General features: G+C 37.4%; 1 protein-coding gene across 1 annotated transcript in view; it reads right to left on the bottom strand.

Annotated features, from left to right (window-relative positions):
* TMEM47 (transmembrane protein 47) overlaps positions 1 to 17,677 on the bottom strand; it is a 53,899-nt gene that overhangs the window by 6,527 nt on the left and 29,695 nt on the right. The window contains exon 2 of the mRNA XM_085319452.1: positions 4,864 to 5,004. Coding sequence (XP_085175578.1) covers positions 4,864 to 5,004 — 141 coding nt within the window. The remainder of the gene's footprint in view (positions 1 to 4,863; positions 5,005 to 17,677) is intronic.

The raw sequence follows: 17,677 nt of genomic DNA, 5'->3' as shown, positions 1-17,677 counted from the left end.
ATCTTAAAAAAAATGAAAATTCTATTTAAATTGCTACAAAAAAAAGACCAGTCATCTCAAACCAYACTGCTCTCTTCAAGTTTAGGCCCACTTTTATGAATAATGCTATGGGACTTGCAAAACAACTGTATGTGTTTCATTCAATTTATGTAAAATTTCTGTCACATTTTCTCTCGCTCATTCAAATGTTTTACTATAGCAATCTTGCTAGCTAAAAACCCCTTACAATGCAGCTTTATGTTTGGCCTATATGAAACTGGAGGTGCTGTTCTGTAATCCTGTTCTCTCTACCATTCCTCCTGTTCTGCTTAACACACTTAACTGATGGGCTTTGCAATTTCAAAGATGCAATTACACAGATGTAAAATAGATTATAAGCAGAAAAAAGCCTGGACAAATGTTGTCAAGAAATGCTTAAACTACAGAACCCTRTAACACTTGGAAAAACTATGGCTAGAAAGGACTTCCAAGTATCAGATGGTTGACTCCCTATCCTAAAACAAATGCAACTGTACCTACATCATTCTGGAGGCAGGTGTGTCTACTTTCAGRTATCTCCTCTAAGAAAGGCTACAACCTATCCAGAAATTTTATTCAATTGCTACCCTATTCTTATTCTTAGGAAAACCCTTCAAATTTAATTTTAGAAAATATAAAATACAAAAAAAAAAAGAGAGATTCTTAAAAAAAAAAAAAAAAAAAGCTAGGCTAAATCTTCTCTTAAGAGTTTATTTGGGTGTAAGTAAATAGTTATTTTCTTCTCTGCAGCACATGTATCTTGTCTATATTCTCTTTCTGTAAACTTTCTACTCGGGTTACATTTTTATAACCATTCTTGATGCTCTCTGGTGATGTCTCTCCACTTGGTCCACATCCATCTTCAAGTACAGTGTTTATATTTGGATACAGTATTGGAGTTTAAGGCTTACCAATACTGAGCTGAGGAGGATTAATTTACCACATTGTGGATTCATACACAAATTCCAACTGACTCATCTCCATACTGTTTTCCTAAGAACTGCTATCTAGGCAGTCGTTTGTGCTTAATAAATCCTGTGCAATTAACTGAGAAGCAGCAGGAAGAGGAAGAAAGTCCAGGCTAGTTTTTAAAATACTGATAGTTCAGACACTACAGGTAGTTCTGAAGATAGTTCAAACCACCTTGCTACACAGAAAGACCAGGAATTTCAGCATGAGGCCTAATTGGCCAAGCAAGGGGCTTTCCAATGACCTAACGTGCCAAAATAGGGCACGTTACAAGAGGGGGAAACAAGACAGGCAACAAAAGAGGAATATAAAACCACTGCTCTGATACTTAAGACACAAAATCAGGAAGGCTGAAGCCCTGCTGGAGCTAGGGCTAGCAAACAGAAAAAGGGTAATAAAGCATTAAAAAAACAAAACAAAACAAACAAACAAAAAACTACAGGTACACTAGTCGCAAAAGGAAGACATATGGGCCCACAGATGGATGGSGATGCCAGACTAGTGACAATGATGCAATGTGAAGCTTTCTCCAAGGCCTCTGAGTGACACGGTTTGGGAAGGAGAAGGGCAGTCAGCACTATGGGAACAACAAATTAGGAATGACTTAGAGTCATATTCATATCTGTGGAACAGATGGGATTCACACAATGGTGATGAAAGAGCTGGCCAGTGTGACTGTGAGTCCTCTATCATCWATGAAAAACATGGTGATGAGGAGACATCCCTGCTGACTGAAAAARGCTAATCTTGGGCCTGTCTTTGAAAGGCTAGAAGTGGGAAAAACACAGAACTATAGGCTGGTCAGCCTCACCTCAATCCCTGGACAGATTATGGAGCACATCCTCTTAGAGACCATCTCCAAGCACAAGCTGGATTCACCAAGGGCAAGGGTCCAAGAGCTGCTAAGATGATCAGCACACGATCCATAAGAACAGGATGAGGGAACTATGTTTATTTAGTCTTGTGAAGGGGAGGCTGAGGGGCAATTTCAGAGCARCCTACAGCTACCTCCAAGTGTAGGTGATGGAACCAAACTCTTCTTGGTATTGCTAGACAACCTAAGATAATTTTGGGCAATGGCCACATATCAATTTTACAAATTCAGGATGGACATTGGGAAAAAAATATTCATCAGGAGGGCAGCACAGCACTGGGACAGCATGCTCATAGAGGCAGTCGATTTTTCGTTGTCAGACTTTTTCAAGGCTCCTTTAGATAAGGCTGCAGCTGACTTGACCTAGCGCAAGTGATAGTCCTGCTTCAGGAAGGAGACAGACTAGATGACTTGGAGAGAAGCATTCCAATCAGAATTTCTTTGATGCTCTAATTCTTCTTCCTTCTATGACTACTTCCTATTGAAGTATATTCTATTTTTTCAGACTATTCCTCCAGTTTCTCAAAATTGGGTTCTGCCCCCAATGTATCTGGCAATTCTTTCTAGCTTCATTGTAACTGCAAATTTAGCAAGTGCACCTTTTATTCTACCATATCATTATGAAAATATTTAATAGCACAGAACAAGAGATAATCCTGTTATACACAGTTAACAGTATATATTTAAATATATTCACACCTGTCAATCAGTTGCTGGCTTATTCTCAGTATCTATAGGCTGAATTTGCCCGTTTGCTTTCTCATCTCTCCCAGACTTAACCATTCTTCCTTCTTCCTCCTCATCTACACACAGATTTCCTAACTGAAACCTGAAGTTCAGAGGGAGAGGAAAAAAAAAAGAACAGAAGAACAAAAATGTCTGAAGCCAAATGTTCAGACCCTGCAGTGCCTGGAGGCCACTTTTCCATTTTGTTCTTTCTCCCACATAGTGGCCCTTCCTACCTTACACCCACACAGACTGTTAATGTTTCTGGGCAATCCATCCTGTGTCTCTCTACTAGAAGCAGAGGGATGTATTTCTAAACAGGGCTATACAAAATATTTTGTGATGTCACAGATAATCGGGATAAGTGCTTTTTAAATTCAAAGATCTTCTGTGAAATCCATAGATGAAGGCTTGAATTTAYAGACCATTTTATAAGGCACAGACACCACTGTTTTGCAACCTTGACACTCCCCTCTTCAGTAGGGGATTCTTTCCACAATTCTTTTGAGACATCCCAGTCCATATTCACCTCTAACAATAGCTGAAATCAGAGATAAAATCTGTAGGAATCGCCAATGACAATGTCAGCATCAAATCCACAAAGGACTCTCCTCAGATTTGCCAGATAATGATAAAAAATGGGGCAGTTCATTTTTGCTTCAGCATATTTCTCCTTCGAACATGATTCAGGTCACAGCTATTAAAAATGCACACAAACACACACAGGCAAAGGAAAGAAGCAAACACCACCCGTGAGCTATAGCACTAGTACATTTTTCTTTTTGATGCGGGTAAGCATTGACACCCCTCCTAATTTTTGCAATAATACCTGGAACTAATTTTATGCCCAGTAGAATAGATTAAGCCCACTTTTTCTAAAAAGCCACAAGTAGTATTTGGGAAATTGGAAGGTGGGTTTTTTAATACAAATCTGACTATGGTTTGCTAATCAAGCAATATGACAAGATAAGGCAGTGTATGTCTGAGCAATTACTAAACTACTACACAAAGTTATGAGAAAGAGTCTAAAGCCACGTAAGAAACTAGTACAGAGACTCAATAATGCCATTTCCTTCAAAGTTAACTGCCTGACATGCTTTATAACTTTAGAATACTAAACTTTAAAATAACGTCACAACTCCTGTTACTTATTCAACTCAGCAATGCCACTTAGAACAAAAAGATCCATATCTGTTCAAGAAATCTGATCCTAGATTGTATTCCTTATCTAAAGCCAAATGAAATAGGATCTACTAATATTTCTTGAGTGAAAAAAGTGCATCTAAAACACTGCTGTTCAATCAAAGTAATATAATCAGCAGGGGGCAGCAGGAGCTTTTCCCAGAGCCTTGTTTCATTTCCAAATACCCTTCAAATTCTGAATTCTTATTCTTTTCATATCCTTGTAAGTGGCTTTTTTAATACATCCTAAAGACTAGATTCTGTCATTCTCTTCATTATGGGCTTTCAGAAGGGGCTTAAGCTGCTGGCTCCGATGCAGATATGACTGACAGGATGAAGGCAAAACATACTTGGCGAATCTCAGGAGAAACAGAAACATCCTGTGCTGACTAAGCCCCTAAACACCAGAATGTACAAAAGGAGATGATTTGATATTGTAATTATACCTCACAAGACCAGTCTTCTGGACACTTCAGATTCACAGAGCTCCCTGAAGATTTTGTGTTAGTCTATATAAACTGTTCCATTTTGATGCTTTTAAAACCAAACGGGGACTACAGTGTGACAGCTGTTAAATTAATAACCAAGAAGTAAGCTGACACAATGAAATTGATTCCTCTTGTGGCACAAGGGCATATATAAACACCTTGCGACATAATCCTATTTATTTTCACACTTAGGGCTTCAAGGGTTCACATTCGAGCATTAATTTTCCTGTTTTAAAATTTTAAGACACAGAATATCCAAATATCAGAAAGAGCTTTGCAGAAAGAATAAAATTGAGAACATCAAGTAGCACAAAGTTGCAGATTCCAAAAATGATACTTTCAGATTTATCCTCTGTGATGTCCCCTGCTGTACGTACTTCACAAAACAGTAAACAATTATTTGTTTGCATTATATTTAGGAACTGTAATAGTGCAGTGCCAAAATGATTAACACACTGCAAAATTGGTACCCTGCAAATGCCTCATAGGATTAAAGTTAAACCAAATATCTCTGAATTAATATGCAGAACAAGGCACATCTTTCTTCTTCACAGAAGTGAAGCTGCTCTCATGAAATTTTCATACCTGTGCTAGTAATCTGCTTACCTGCAGCAAAGAGCATGACTGCAACCGGTCTGTAGAAGCGCCGCCGAGAGCCCACGCAGATAGAGATCAACCCCACCAGGAAAGCGATGAGAATGATGGCAGCACCACCCAGCAGCAAAGCAAGAGTTGCAATCTGCCAGTCTGGGGGGATAGGGGTTACGGAGAGGTAAAAAAAAAAAAAAAAAAAGAGAGAGAGCGCAAAAAATAAGTAATACAATCGGAGTAAAACAAGCCCACAGGCTTGACATAAGCAAGAAAACATGAGGAACACAGAGCCCCCATCAAGGACGGGGTAAATAAACAACTGTGTTTTGTTTTTCTGTTTCCTAATTAGTGAAATACCTTCACACAACGGATGCAAGCTAAGAGCAAAGTGCTGCAACCCACACTTCTTCAAGGCTTAGTTGGCCTCATTACGGTTTTTGCTTGAGTAAGACTGAACAATTTGCTACTTTGGTTTTGTCCAATTTAGAATGAGATATTGAGGTTGGGTCAGGATTAGTTTGTGTGTGTTAGCTGACCCCAAGCCAGTCGTAACTTTTCCCTAGTACAGAGTGAAACCCAACCTTCTGCTAGAGCTCGTTGGTGTGGCTTAAGAAGGGAAACGCATGGAAGCTGATCCTATAGACACATCATTTGGGAAGTACCAAGGCCGTACAATACAAATGATGAAACTAAGGGAAATAAAAGAGTCGCTCAAAGGGAAAAAAAGCATTTTCAATGCTAAAAAAAAAAAGGAAAAAAGAAAAAAAGAAAGAAAAGGAAGATGGTAAGCCCTCATAAGGTCAGTTATGACCACTAGGTRCAGATTGAGTCAAATCCACAGACTATTTTAAAATATCAGTTACCCTAATAAGTAGTTTTTCTTTTCTTCCCCCAAGGGCAACTTTTGTATTTGGCCCAGCACATTTGCTAATTATTTTTTTATGCATAACAGATGCAGTTACAAACAACATCCTTGCAGTCTTAAATCAACAAAATCAATTTGCAACAGATGGCCGTCATGGGTCCAYACAACGTTTTAATTTCTAACTTAAAGGCTTCTATATGATTTTAGAAAGTCACTGGCTTTGTGCTGACCCTGTTCACAAAAGCAAATTTTAGATTTTGGCCTCTTTGCAATAATRGGTTTCAAGGAAAAAAAAAATCTAAAATCAGCTTGTGGTAAAAGGCACCATGAATTTAATGTTTATCTCAATACTTTCAACATACTAGTACTCATACATTATTCAGAATAAAATGGCAAAACGTGTGAAACAGTTCAAATACATTACTTTCAAAATAAATTTAGAAATTTTAATGCTACTAAAATAAGAACAAAATAAAAATCTACTTTGTGTTTTTGAAAAAGAGAGCAAAACTCAGTGTTTTAAAAAACAGTACATTCAGTTTCAACAGTGACCTAATCTGATCAAGATACCTTCACTGCAGCTGTGGAGTTTGGGAGTGGGAAGACTGCAGCTAGTATCACCAAAAAGCCTTCATATACCAGACAAAAAAGGAAGAAAAAGATAAAAATGTGAATATAAGAACTATGAAAGCATTTCTAAAAGAAAGCTTTATTTTCAAGGTATGTTTGTGCAAGTACACATTTATTTTCATACTTTTTAAAAATTTCACATGTTATTTTAGACAATTATTTAATTACTAAGAAGTATTCAATCTTACAAGTTCTTTTACCTATTGTTTTCTTACTGGACCAAGAGAAGGCTGGAAACAATTCTACTTTCTCTTACCCTCAGCATGCAATTTAAAAGCCAGTTTGCTGTCTCTTCCTCTSTTTTACCATTAGTGGAACGGAAATACAGTTTTACTTATGGATTAGAATTTTATGAGGAGTGGTTGTTTAATGTTGATACGACACTTCAAAAAACACTAATTGATTAGTATACTGATGATTTAGAAAGTATTTTTTCAGTATCACAGTGCATTACAGGAAAAGAAAAGAAAGAAATAGAAAAATGAAATGGATAAGCATCCTACCATTTTGGAAGAACATAAAAGGAACCTTTGTACTTGAAAACTACAAAGATACAAAGACTAGGCATGTAAATCCATCTCACCCAAAATTTATAGGCCACACAAAAGTGAAAAAATACAGGAAAATGTCAGATGGGAAAACTCAAACTAAGATTTTTGAAAGCCACTGCAAACAATAAAATATTAAATGTTATCTTCAGATTGATCAGAAGCACAAGTCTAATATGAAATAAACACGTGCAACACTAGAGTATCAAGTAAATTAAAACAAGCTAAGTATGCTATTGCTTTCCAAAATCATGTGGCAAGATCAGTCACACACATACAAGCGTGGAGTTACAATACAGTTAGCTACCAGAATAGACATATATACATTTAACCTTTCTGAAATCTGTAGATATATAATCTTACTACAGTATTGAGGTGGGAGGTAAAAGGACAAATCAGTGCTGGAAGACACCTATGCTTCCAACTGAAAAATAACTTAAAATTAATTTCTAGAACAAGAGAATCTACTCAGTGATGTTGACAGTAGGACAAAACTGCAGTTCTTAATGTTCCTCTCTGCTAGTTGACAATAAGGTATTTGATATTGTGTTTGGAGGTGAAACGTCTGGAATTGCCTCTGTATTTTCATTCCAGCCTCCATTTACAGCAGTGGACAATTACCACCAGCCTGTAGGCTGAGCTGCCTGTTGAAACAAAGAGGTATTCTGTTTAAAGGACAGCACGAAAGTCAGGTCAGTCAGGCATGAGTCAGATACTGCCGCAAAAATACTGGACTGAATTTTCCCATATTGCCTACCATGGAAATTACACCTCTAAATTTCCTTCTTAGAAAAAAAATAAAAAGGTAACTTTCATTTCTGAAAGTCATCAGAGCTAGTGACAAAATAAAGCTTATGCTGGATTAAGTAAGCAAAACCTTCTGCCTGGGCCACCTACTTGACAGCATATATTTTAAAAAATCCAGAGCTGGACATATGTAAGAGAAAAGAAACAACCACAGAAAACTGAATCACTGCTTCCAAAGGAAGAACATTCTRTAAGTTAGATCACTACAACAACATAAACACATGTAGCAAATACTCTTTCCTACAGCAAAAACCTGCAGTTCCCTCAAACTACCCAGGGGTGATTTATAACAGGCAGCAGCAAAGCAGGAACAGCAGATTCCTGTCTACGCAACGGCTGCTACGTAGTGTTACTGGTACAGGGAACATTAACTTCCTAAGTTTGCTTTCGAGGTATCCAAAATCAGCTTGCACCACTTCCAGGCATGCAACAATCTTGCAAATGAGTTACTGTACTCAGTTCAGGAAACAGGACAGTTCAGTGAGTTTGCTCGAGTGTGTGGGGATAAAAATGCACACGAACATGAGCAAAATGGGACCCTATAGACCATTATTGGTTTTCTGAGTTCCCCATTTTTTTTTATTTTTATTTTTTGATGCTTTAACAACACATACTACTGTTTTCTACTGCACACCTCTACGATTATATTACACGCTTAACGACTATAACAAAATCACACTCCATGAATCTTATTAAACTTCTAGATTTTAAAAAGCAGTCATCCAAATTGTTACTTTTGGTTTTTTATAATTGCAGAGACAACAGAAAGCATAAGTAGTAGACTAGACTTTTATTTTTGTCAGTTTTAATGATTCTAATACGTTCAGAATATTTAATATTTTATTATGTTCAGAATTACCCTGATGATGGCACCCACGTCCCATCTGAACAACTGCAATTAATACACTTTTAAAAGATTGTTAAGTAACTCAGTAAGTAACTTAACTAATTTGAATCCAGATACTTAACACGTATTTTCAAAATACCAAATAGATGGTTTAAAACTCATAAAAATGATCATCCTCACTAYAGAAAAAGAAAAGAAAAAGAAAAGAAAAAAGTCAAATCATTGACAAAAAATGTTTACWTTCTGTTAGTGGTTTATATGTAACTTGGTACCTTTTTCTAAGGATATCCTGTCTGTATTGCTTTGGGGAAATTCTGCCCATTTCTTGTGATATAGAAGCACTGTCTTATGGGACCTTGAAATGTGTCACTCCTCCCCTCTTTCCCCAAAATGAAATGACCTGAGGTGTTATGCTGTACATTAATTTTTAATTAAGAAGAGCGCTATCTGCTCTATTTCTTGAGCAAAACTATACCAGGATAAAATCAGGAAAAGTCATTAAAAAAAGGATAAAACATCTCAAAGTTCTCAGAGAACTGTTACTTTTAACAAATAGGTCATTCATTAACATATGAAAGTGTCATGCAAATGGTTGGCATTGTCAGAGTTTTCATGTTTTCAGCAAGTTCCTCCAAAATTAAATATTCTCTCTACAGAAAATACAGATGTATTGTGGAATATGTGAAATATTTATGTATGGTAGCTTTTTCAAAAATTTCAAGCAAACTGAATTAATCTCTTAAGAAACAGCTAAGTATTCCTTAGTTTTGTATAATGGTTCTCCACCAATTCTTCTCATAGAGACTGAAGAAAGAAAAATACCTGAGTCTGTTATATGGTAATGGTAATGAATGGCCTTCTAGCAACGGGTTGGGGGGGAATGATGAGGGGGAAAACAAAAACAAAAAACAGTCTCTCTAAGGCAAGTTATTCTGATTCAATGCAAACCTTCCAGCTACCACATACCTACTCTCAGCCAGTAAATGTTCTTAGAAATTGTAATACGGCAGTTAAATACAAGAATTTTGAATTTGAGAGAACGTGCCAAGTTAATCGTAGAAAGTTGAGGCACCCACACATAAGAAATTAAATATAACCCACTGAATGTCATAACAAGCAACTAAGATAAATAAGGTAGCTGAAGATATTCCTAATTGGTTCATATTCAAAACTACTTCTAAGGTTATAAATAGCCATCAACTTAGCTATCGAATAGCCAAAGCATAATGATTATACAAAAACACAAAGGCAGACTACTTTCTGAATGTACATCTGTTACAATACCAGTAAGATTTCCTCGTTTTTCAGCATTATTAGATGCTAAGACTTCTATGGAAGGCCAAACTCCACTGAACTCAGCGGAAGTATGGAGGCAAAGCACGTACTACTTAAGCACATCCGGTTCTTAAATGTTATTCCACAGAGAAGTCAGTTCTTTGGAACCTGAGCCAAAACAATTTTTTTTTTTTTTCTAATGGAGGTGCTTATGTGAATTCTGTTTCTCCTGTATACGTGGCTGAAAGGTGGATGAAATTCAAAATGGCCAAACTTGGGAAGCATGTATAAGACATGCAGTCTATACTTCTACTCTCTTGTCCAGCCTGCACTATAAGCATAGACTTTAGAGAATCTGCAGAGTACATTTTTGTATACTAAAGAGATGCTTTCTGGCAGGATCCAGACTCCATTCAGTTGCTCTAGTCACAGCTTTCCACAGTAGAGCCTTGTACAAAAATCTCAACAAATATGTTCTCTGCTCATTGTCAGTGTGGGTAATATGCTTATTACTGTCAGCTGCTGCACAGATACACTCTGCTTTTGCATTTGCTTTTTATTTTATGAATTCTGAATAAGATTTTCTAAAGTATGAAAATGATTTCTGAGTGCAGATTCTCAAGTCACTTAGACACTTAAAAAGTGTTACCAGAGTAATTTTTGCTATGGGAACCAACCAGCTGTGGTTGAATGCATGATTTCCCTAAGACAGAACACAAATATTCTATTAAGGTGCTCATCTGCTTGTGACATTAAGCTGAATGTGAACACACACTAAACTATGTGAAGTCACAGACATGTAAAAGGAAGCTGCTCATTGACTGAACAGACTAGGCAATATTCTGCTTCTTTCTCAAAAAAAAAAAAAAAAAAAGTTGTTATTTTAGAACTTGGTCTTTGTCTACACACAGCAGCACACAGTGTGAAGTTCTCARTAAGAGAGTTTTTGCACAATACAGGTGAAATTTATAGTGAAGTATTCAAATAAGTCTAATTCATGAGGATTTTGACAACACTCAAACAGAGATTTCAGCATTTTAAGGTGAGTGCCGAAATCCTCAAGTACCTCCTAAGAATAACTAAGTTCCCCATAAGACATCAGTTGCTTTCAGTTTAGCAGATAAGAAACTTAYAGGATGATTTAGTGTTCCTGATTCTGAGTGCAGAGTTATTTAGAATCAGTCAGTAGGCACAGGAATGCATCCAAAAAAAACAGCTAACTGGGTCAAAACTGGGAATGCCTGTCTCCAGTTGAGATGCAGAATGCTAATGACTTGTTGATTATGGTAGCTGCCCAATGACGGAGGAAAGGCAGGCACCTCCTTCGTTGCTAGAGGCCAGAGGACTTCTCAGACACTGGAAGATATTTGCTTTCCAGCTCTGACTAAACCTGTACTTCTGCTCCTATTCCCCAGGAAAACTTAACACCAGGTTAGACTGAAACCACTCTCTTCCTCCATCTGCTAAACCTAGCCTGGGAGAAGAAAACCATAAGATCTATAAAGTCTATGAACAAATAGGCAAGAGGGAATCTGAATCTGTGTCTTGCTTTGAAGGGATGCTTATCTAACTGGTCTGGTCTGTGTTTCTGATGCTATCTAGGTACCTATTCAAAGACACACAGAAATGACTAAGCATTCCCAACACACAGCCCATGTTCCGGGCTCTCCCAGCTTCRAGGGAAAAGCTCTCAGCAGTCAACTGCAGAGTTGCATCCCTTCTGGCTTCATTTCTCTTCATAGCAAGATAAGTTCATGTAGAGGGAAAGAGACTGGCTCTGTTCCAGATTAGATAGCAGCCAGTTGGATCATACACTCATAGGAAGTAGGTGCTCCAGGATCTAACCTTCTCAACCTAGGAAAGACTAAAAACATACTCGCTGAGCGAGCATAAAAATTAGGCAGTCACTGCGCAAATACAGAAAACATTATAGGAAGCATTTTAAACTGAATATCGCTAACCACGTGGACTTCTTGGAAAACTATAGTAGGAGTTCAGACAGCACTCTATTCACTGTTTAGTGACAAACACACCACAGGATGCCTGGGAACCTGCTGGGGACCATTTGGTTCCCAGAAGATACAAAGAGCACACGGTCTCAATTTCAGCATTTTCATTGCAGTCTTACATAAGATATGGTCTGCTTTAACCTGTCTGATCTACCTCTTTTTTAGCTGCCATATTAGGCAGACTAAGTATGGCCCTGGGACTGTTGGACTTAATCTTTTTGGATACTTAAGCACCACAGCAAGTTTCATCCTTAGTTTCTATAGGACATCAGACTGAACAACAGCTTATTGCTGAACAATAACAGCAACAAAAATATGGTAATCACCTCCAATGTTGTGCAAAGGAGACAGATTTTGCAAGTCAACAAGATGGTCTAACGCTTGGGGGTTTACAGATGTATGAACAACATGAAACATAGCAGGTGCTTCCTCATCTGTCCACTGACATACATCTCTCTTGAAGACTAAATCTTACATTTCTTATTTATATAAAATYATACACTTTTGGAGGTTTTAGAACATCTGCTCCCTTTCTGAGTCTTGACCTTCCCGAATTTATGAAAGCACACAGTAATATTGCTTGAATAAAGTTAATCTTCAAATAAAGAGTTAAGTATTTCCATTATATAGATCTTTATTTTATTATTTAAAGATAATATGCATTGCACATCACTTTTGCCAATGTATGACTTCAAGACAGGCACAGCATTACAGAAAATCATGTAATCTATAATTCATTCACAGAACAGTACAACGTGAGCTCAGGCATTTCTTCCATTGGATACATGGCATTTTTCTGAGACTAGCTTTTTACTATGTCATTTTAATTATTGGACATTCATTCATTCAAGAAAAAGCCACAYACACCCACAACTCCACGAACATCATAAAAACCTGGAAATCTTAAACTGATGTCATTAGGAGAGAAGCGTGGGAGCAGTGTTATACAAGCTTTTCAAGAAAAAGCTCACCTCTTCTGACCTCTTCCATACATACTACTACATTTTAGCAATCTGAAGAAGGAAGAATTATACTTCAGGCTGCAAAAGTAATGTGATGATTTCCCACAATTATCAATGTTCTTCAAGCAAAYTGGTAATCTTTTGCAATTTCAAAACTCATTCCTCTGTACCTTGTGAAAAAACAATTAGCATTTAAAATAGTTCAAAGAATACTTTCCATCAAAATGATGGCCTTTATATTGTTGAACTGGAATGAGCAAAAACACATAAAGTAATACAGTTGGATAGACTCTACTCTCTCCTGCTTGTTACCTTAAATTTTATGCGGTCATCTTTGGCCGCAAATCAGTAACAGAGGCAAGGTTACTCTCTACTTGACTCTAAATATAAAGTCTCATCAAATATTTAAACCACTTATATTATCTCTAACATAAGGAAACTCTCTGAACTTACTGGTGCAAGATTTCTTTATTAAATAGAGAAGACTTAAAGAAACAGGATACATTACTGATTTCATAATGGCACTGACAAAAAGCAGTAATAATAACCCACTAGGGTTACAGCTCTTCCTTTATTTTTTTAAAGAGTATTATCAACCACRAAGTGCGTAGTGCTCTTTATCTGATCATATAAACTGACAAAGACCTCATGCATTACACATCAAGGTGCTATCACCATGCCTCTTAACTGGTTGGAAGAGGATGCCTGAAATCGTAGCCTCCATCATACCAAAAGACATAGATTACTTCAGAGACATCTCAGATCTGCTACTCGCACAGAGCATGGCTGTGGGAAGTCCAAGSCTGAAATAATTTCTCCATTTGTAGATCATGGAGCATACTTTAAACTGCTCTACTTCGGGCTAAAGTGAGGAGTAGTTCACAAATACAAATCATTTTGAAGACATTTAAAGAGCCAGGTAAACATCAGGCTTTAYAGAATAGCAATCATCAGAGAATCACAGAATAATTTTGGCTGGAAGGGACCTCTGGAGGTCACTTAGTCCATCTCCCTGCTGAAAGCAGGGACAACCTCAAAGTCGTACGCAACTTCAACGTTCTATCAGGTTGCTCAGTGACTTAAAAAGCAACTTTGAAGTTGTACGGCTTTTAATTTTATATACATCTTCATATAAAATATTGAAAAAGATCATTAAAGAGAATAATATGCAAAGCTATAGTACTCAAAACTAAATGATTTTTTTTATTAATTTCTCCTTCTGTTTAACTACTTTCTTCAGACTTCACGAAATTACACTAGTTCCTCCTATGTTGTTTTACAGCAAATTATCAGCCTTGTGGAGTGTTTCTCTCTCTCTCTTTTTTTTTTTTTTTTTTTTTTAAAAACAAATATGCATCAACGTCAACTCAGAGCAACGATTCAGATCTTCTAATGAGGAAGCTGCTTTTGAGCTAGCAATTTCCCCTTGGAACAACTGCTTAGATTCAAAGCATGCAAATACCATCCAAGACTATCGAGCCATGTTAATTCAGATATCTGCATCTAATGTATAATTAAGGTTAAACCCTTCAAGTGCTACCAAATGAGCAGCCTATGATGCTTTTAAATTTTAATTAGAATAGAATTATAAGCATAAAACTAGATTTAATTTTCCTTTAATGCACTATGCTGTAAGTTAAGCTTACCTTTATGGTTTGCTCACTACTAAGTTTAAATGCACAGAGACCCTGTTGCCTTTACACCCTTGGGATTGCTTTTTAAATATTTACGGACAGTTTTTAAAACTACAATATTCTTAAAGAAAACTAAATGTTGCATAAACACATATGGGTTGTTAAATAACAAAAGTCATACGACCCCCATAAACCAGAAAGATTTCACGCAGGTTAAATGKATTCATAAATATTTCTACATTCACTATTTGCACAACTGAAATGCTCCCAAAGGAGTCATCCTGTTCTGTGAATAAGATATACACATATTTAGGTCAAAATATGCAATGTTTACCTGACATCAGATTCTGTAGTACCATTTAGGTCTCCCATATCATATTTATGTCTCTTTGATTTAGAGAACTACCATAGCAAATTTGAATATATGCAATGGATTGCAGCTACTACTAGTTCTTTAACTACAAAACAATTACCTGTAGATATACAGACAAACCATGACGTTGCATACAAGATACATTTAATTTTAGGTAGATATTGTGCAAAGTACAAATACTCACACATCACTCCCAACCCCCGATAACTGTGTCAATGAACCATTACAAATTAGGCCTAATCCACCTCAAACAAGACCTAAAAAATTGCTGTTTAAAGATACCAAAGGAAGGCTCCAAAACCTATAAGCTTTAGTTCAGCACACGGATTTTACATAAAACAGACTTAAAACAGACAACTTGTGCATTAGCCAAGGCAAGCTTTTATCACAGACATGCCAAGACAGCTGATGGAACTGTAAAGCAGTATTGCTGGACTTCACAATTTTATCACAAATCTCTCAATATTGGCAATTTTGTTATATATCAACTTCAGGAGCTGGAAATAAGTGAGAACTTTAGAATTTCACCAAGGGGAGAGAAAGACAAGGGACATGCAAAAATATGTTTATAGCTCCTGTGACTGCATGGAAAAATTTTGAAAACATGATCTAAATAAATTCTAAAAATCAAACAAAGATCARGTCTTTAACACTCTTGGGATTTTTAAAAGTATTTTTGACTAAATACCTGAACAGTGATATTATGATGTACTTGTACAACTTTAAAGATGCTAGGAGAGCACAGGATTGCTTGCAATCTATAGAAAGAGCTCTCAAAAAGGTGAATGAATGAACCCAAGAACACATACTCCAAGCACCAGCAATACTCAAGGAAAATTAAGGAGGATTATTTCATGTTACAGCCAATGTAATTGTTCCCTGCACATTTCCTTCTGCTCTTCACTACTGAGTTGCCCTTTTGGCAGCAGTCGGGGTCCTACATCCAATTACAACAGAGGTTTTTAATTAACCTTGAATATGCTTTAACAGCTTCTAGTATGAGCTTGCCCTTGATCGTGCCACTTGAGGTGCTCTCCTTCAAGGGATGACAAGTAAATCTCTTAAAACCATGGGTGAAGATGCCTTTCTCCCCAAGTATATGACTGTTTTTCACAGCTAGCTAGCTACCAAGCTGCTTGCATTGGTATCAAGCTAAGTGGAGGCTTCCCACAGGGAAAGCTCTATCTCCAAAATATACTGCTTGCTATATTCTTGATGTAATAGGAAAGTGCACTTAAAATATTAAGCAAGCACACAAAATGGTCTGAAATATAAGCCCYGTCCAACTTGGTAAATTTGCTGGGAGCCATTGACTTTAATGGGAATTGTAACACACTTGGAGGAGGAGAAGGAAGAATAGTGTAGTTTCTCATATTTCAGGTCTCCTTAGAGAGTGCAGAATTGTACGCTAAACACGAGGAAAATGAAGGGTTTATTCAACTCACCCCAAATGAAACAATCATTCACTTCTTCTCCAGTAGCTTGTGAAGCCTAGCTCTACTAGAGTGGAAAGTATCTCAGGAAAAGGAGCAAAGTTCATTCAGAGAACTTGAATAAAACTGAATAGTCAGGAGTGATTTCAGGAATGTTTGCACAGAGTGGAAGAAAGCATCTTGAGAAGGTAAATTCAATAYACACTATCTAACAAAGCTACCTTTCTCTTTTTCCCCTACATATCCTCACTCATTCATCTTTTCCTCTTCCATACACAGGTGATTAACAAAGCAATGACAGAGATTAGTTGCTTTATATGCTGCACTGTAAGCTGTCCTGCTTTTCTTAACGTCCCAGTTTTGCGTGTGTGTGTGCGTGCACATGTGTGTGTGTAGGAAGGGAGGGGGGAGAGAAAGACAGCTTGGGGAGGTGGGAGAGAGGATTTGAAGCAGGTTCTCATCCAGGCCATCTGAAAAGTCTTTCTGCAATCAAGGGATACTATTTCAGGAGACAGAGAGAAGGGGCAAAGGATTCATGTTGCTAAGGAGACACATAGAAGCTGACATTCCTACATAAATTTCCATTTATACAGAGAAAGGAAAAGAAAGCTCTCCAAAGTTTGTTTAGATACCCTGGTAACTGATTGAAGCTGAATTTTTTTTGCAATTCATTTTGGCATTATGCGATTTACAGCAAAATCCCCAACAACATGCAAACCCTCCAAATTTTACCCCACACAATGACAGAAAAAAAATAAAGCAGCAGCAAAAGAACCTCTGCAATTTCTCTTCAAGCAGAGATCAGTTATTCCCCAGAAGCTATAACAGGATTTCAGAGAAGCGAGGAAAAAGAAAGCCTTTATAAGACACAGTAAAACCCTTGCCCAAAACGAGCATCTTGTTCCTGTATGATTTACCATCTGTGTTGGAGAGCACTATGATCCAAATGGATGATTTAGCAATGCATGTGTGTGGGGGAAGAGATGAAACGGGGCCGGGGTGGGAAGGCTGATCACATTTGTAAATGTTTCTATCCGGACTCCAGAAGTTGCAGGGAAGCACAAAGCAAATAAAATAACCCATCAAAACTGGGACAAATACCACACTACGACAGCGTCTATTAAGAAATATTCAACAGGCAGCTTGTTTATATCATTCAAACCCAGTTTTCTATGCAACCCAAACAATACCGAAAAGGCAATCCTAGAAATTATTTATGACCAGGGACAGAGACGGCTGAAGAACRAGCAAGCACCGGGACGTCAGAACAGTGAGCGCGGCTTGAAGGCGAAGGAGCCCGCAAGGCAATGGGCTAGAGAAAGGCACCCACGAGCAGCACACCAGGAGAGAGGGGGCAGGAATCTAGATTTTGCCTTTGCTCGGGGCAAAATAATCACTCGCGCTTAGGAAGCCCCAAGTGCTTACGCAGTTTATATGGCGGGTCTT

Source organism: Rhea americana, unplaced genomic scaffold (assembly GCF_003343005.1).
Source record: "Rhea americana isolate MKP2758 unplaced genomic scaffold, rheAme1 scaffold_59, whole genome shotgun sequence".
NCBI lineage: Eukaryota > Metazoa > Chordata > Aves > Rheiformes > Rheidae > Rhea > Rhea americana.
This window is presented reverse-complemented; position numbering and strand designations above follow the sequence as displayed.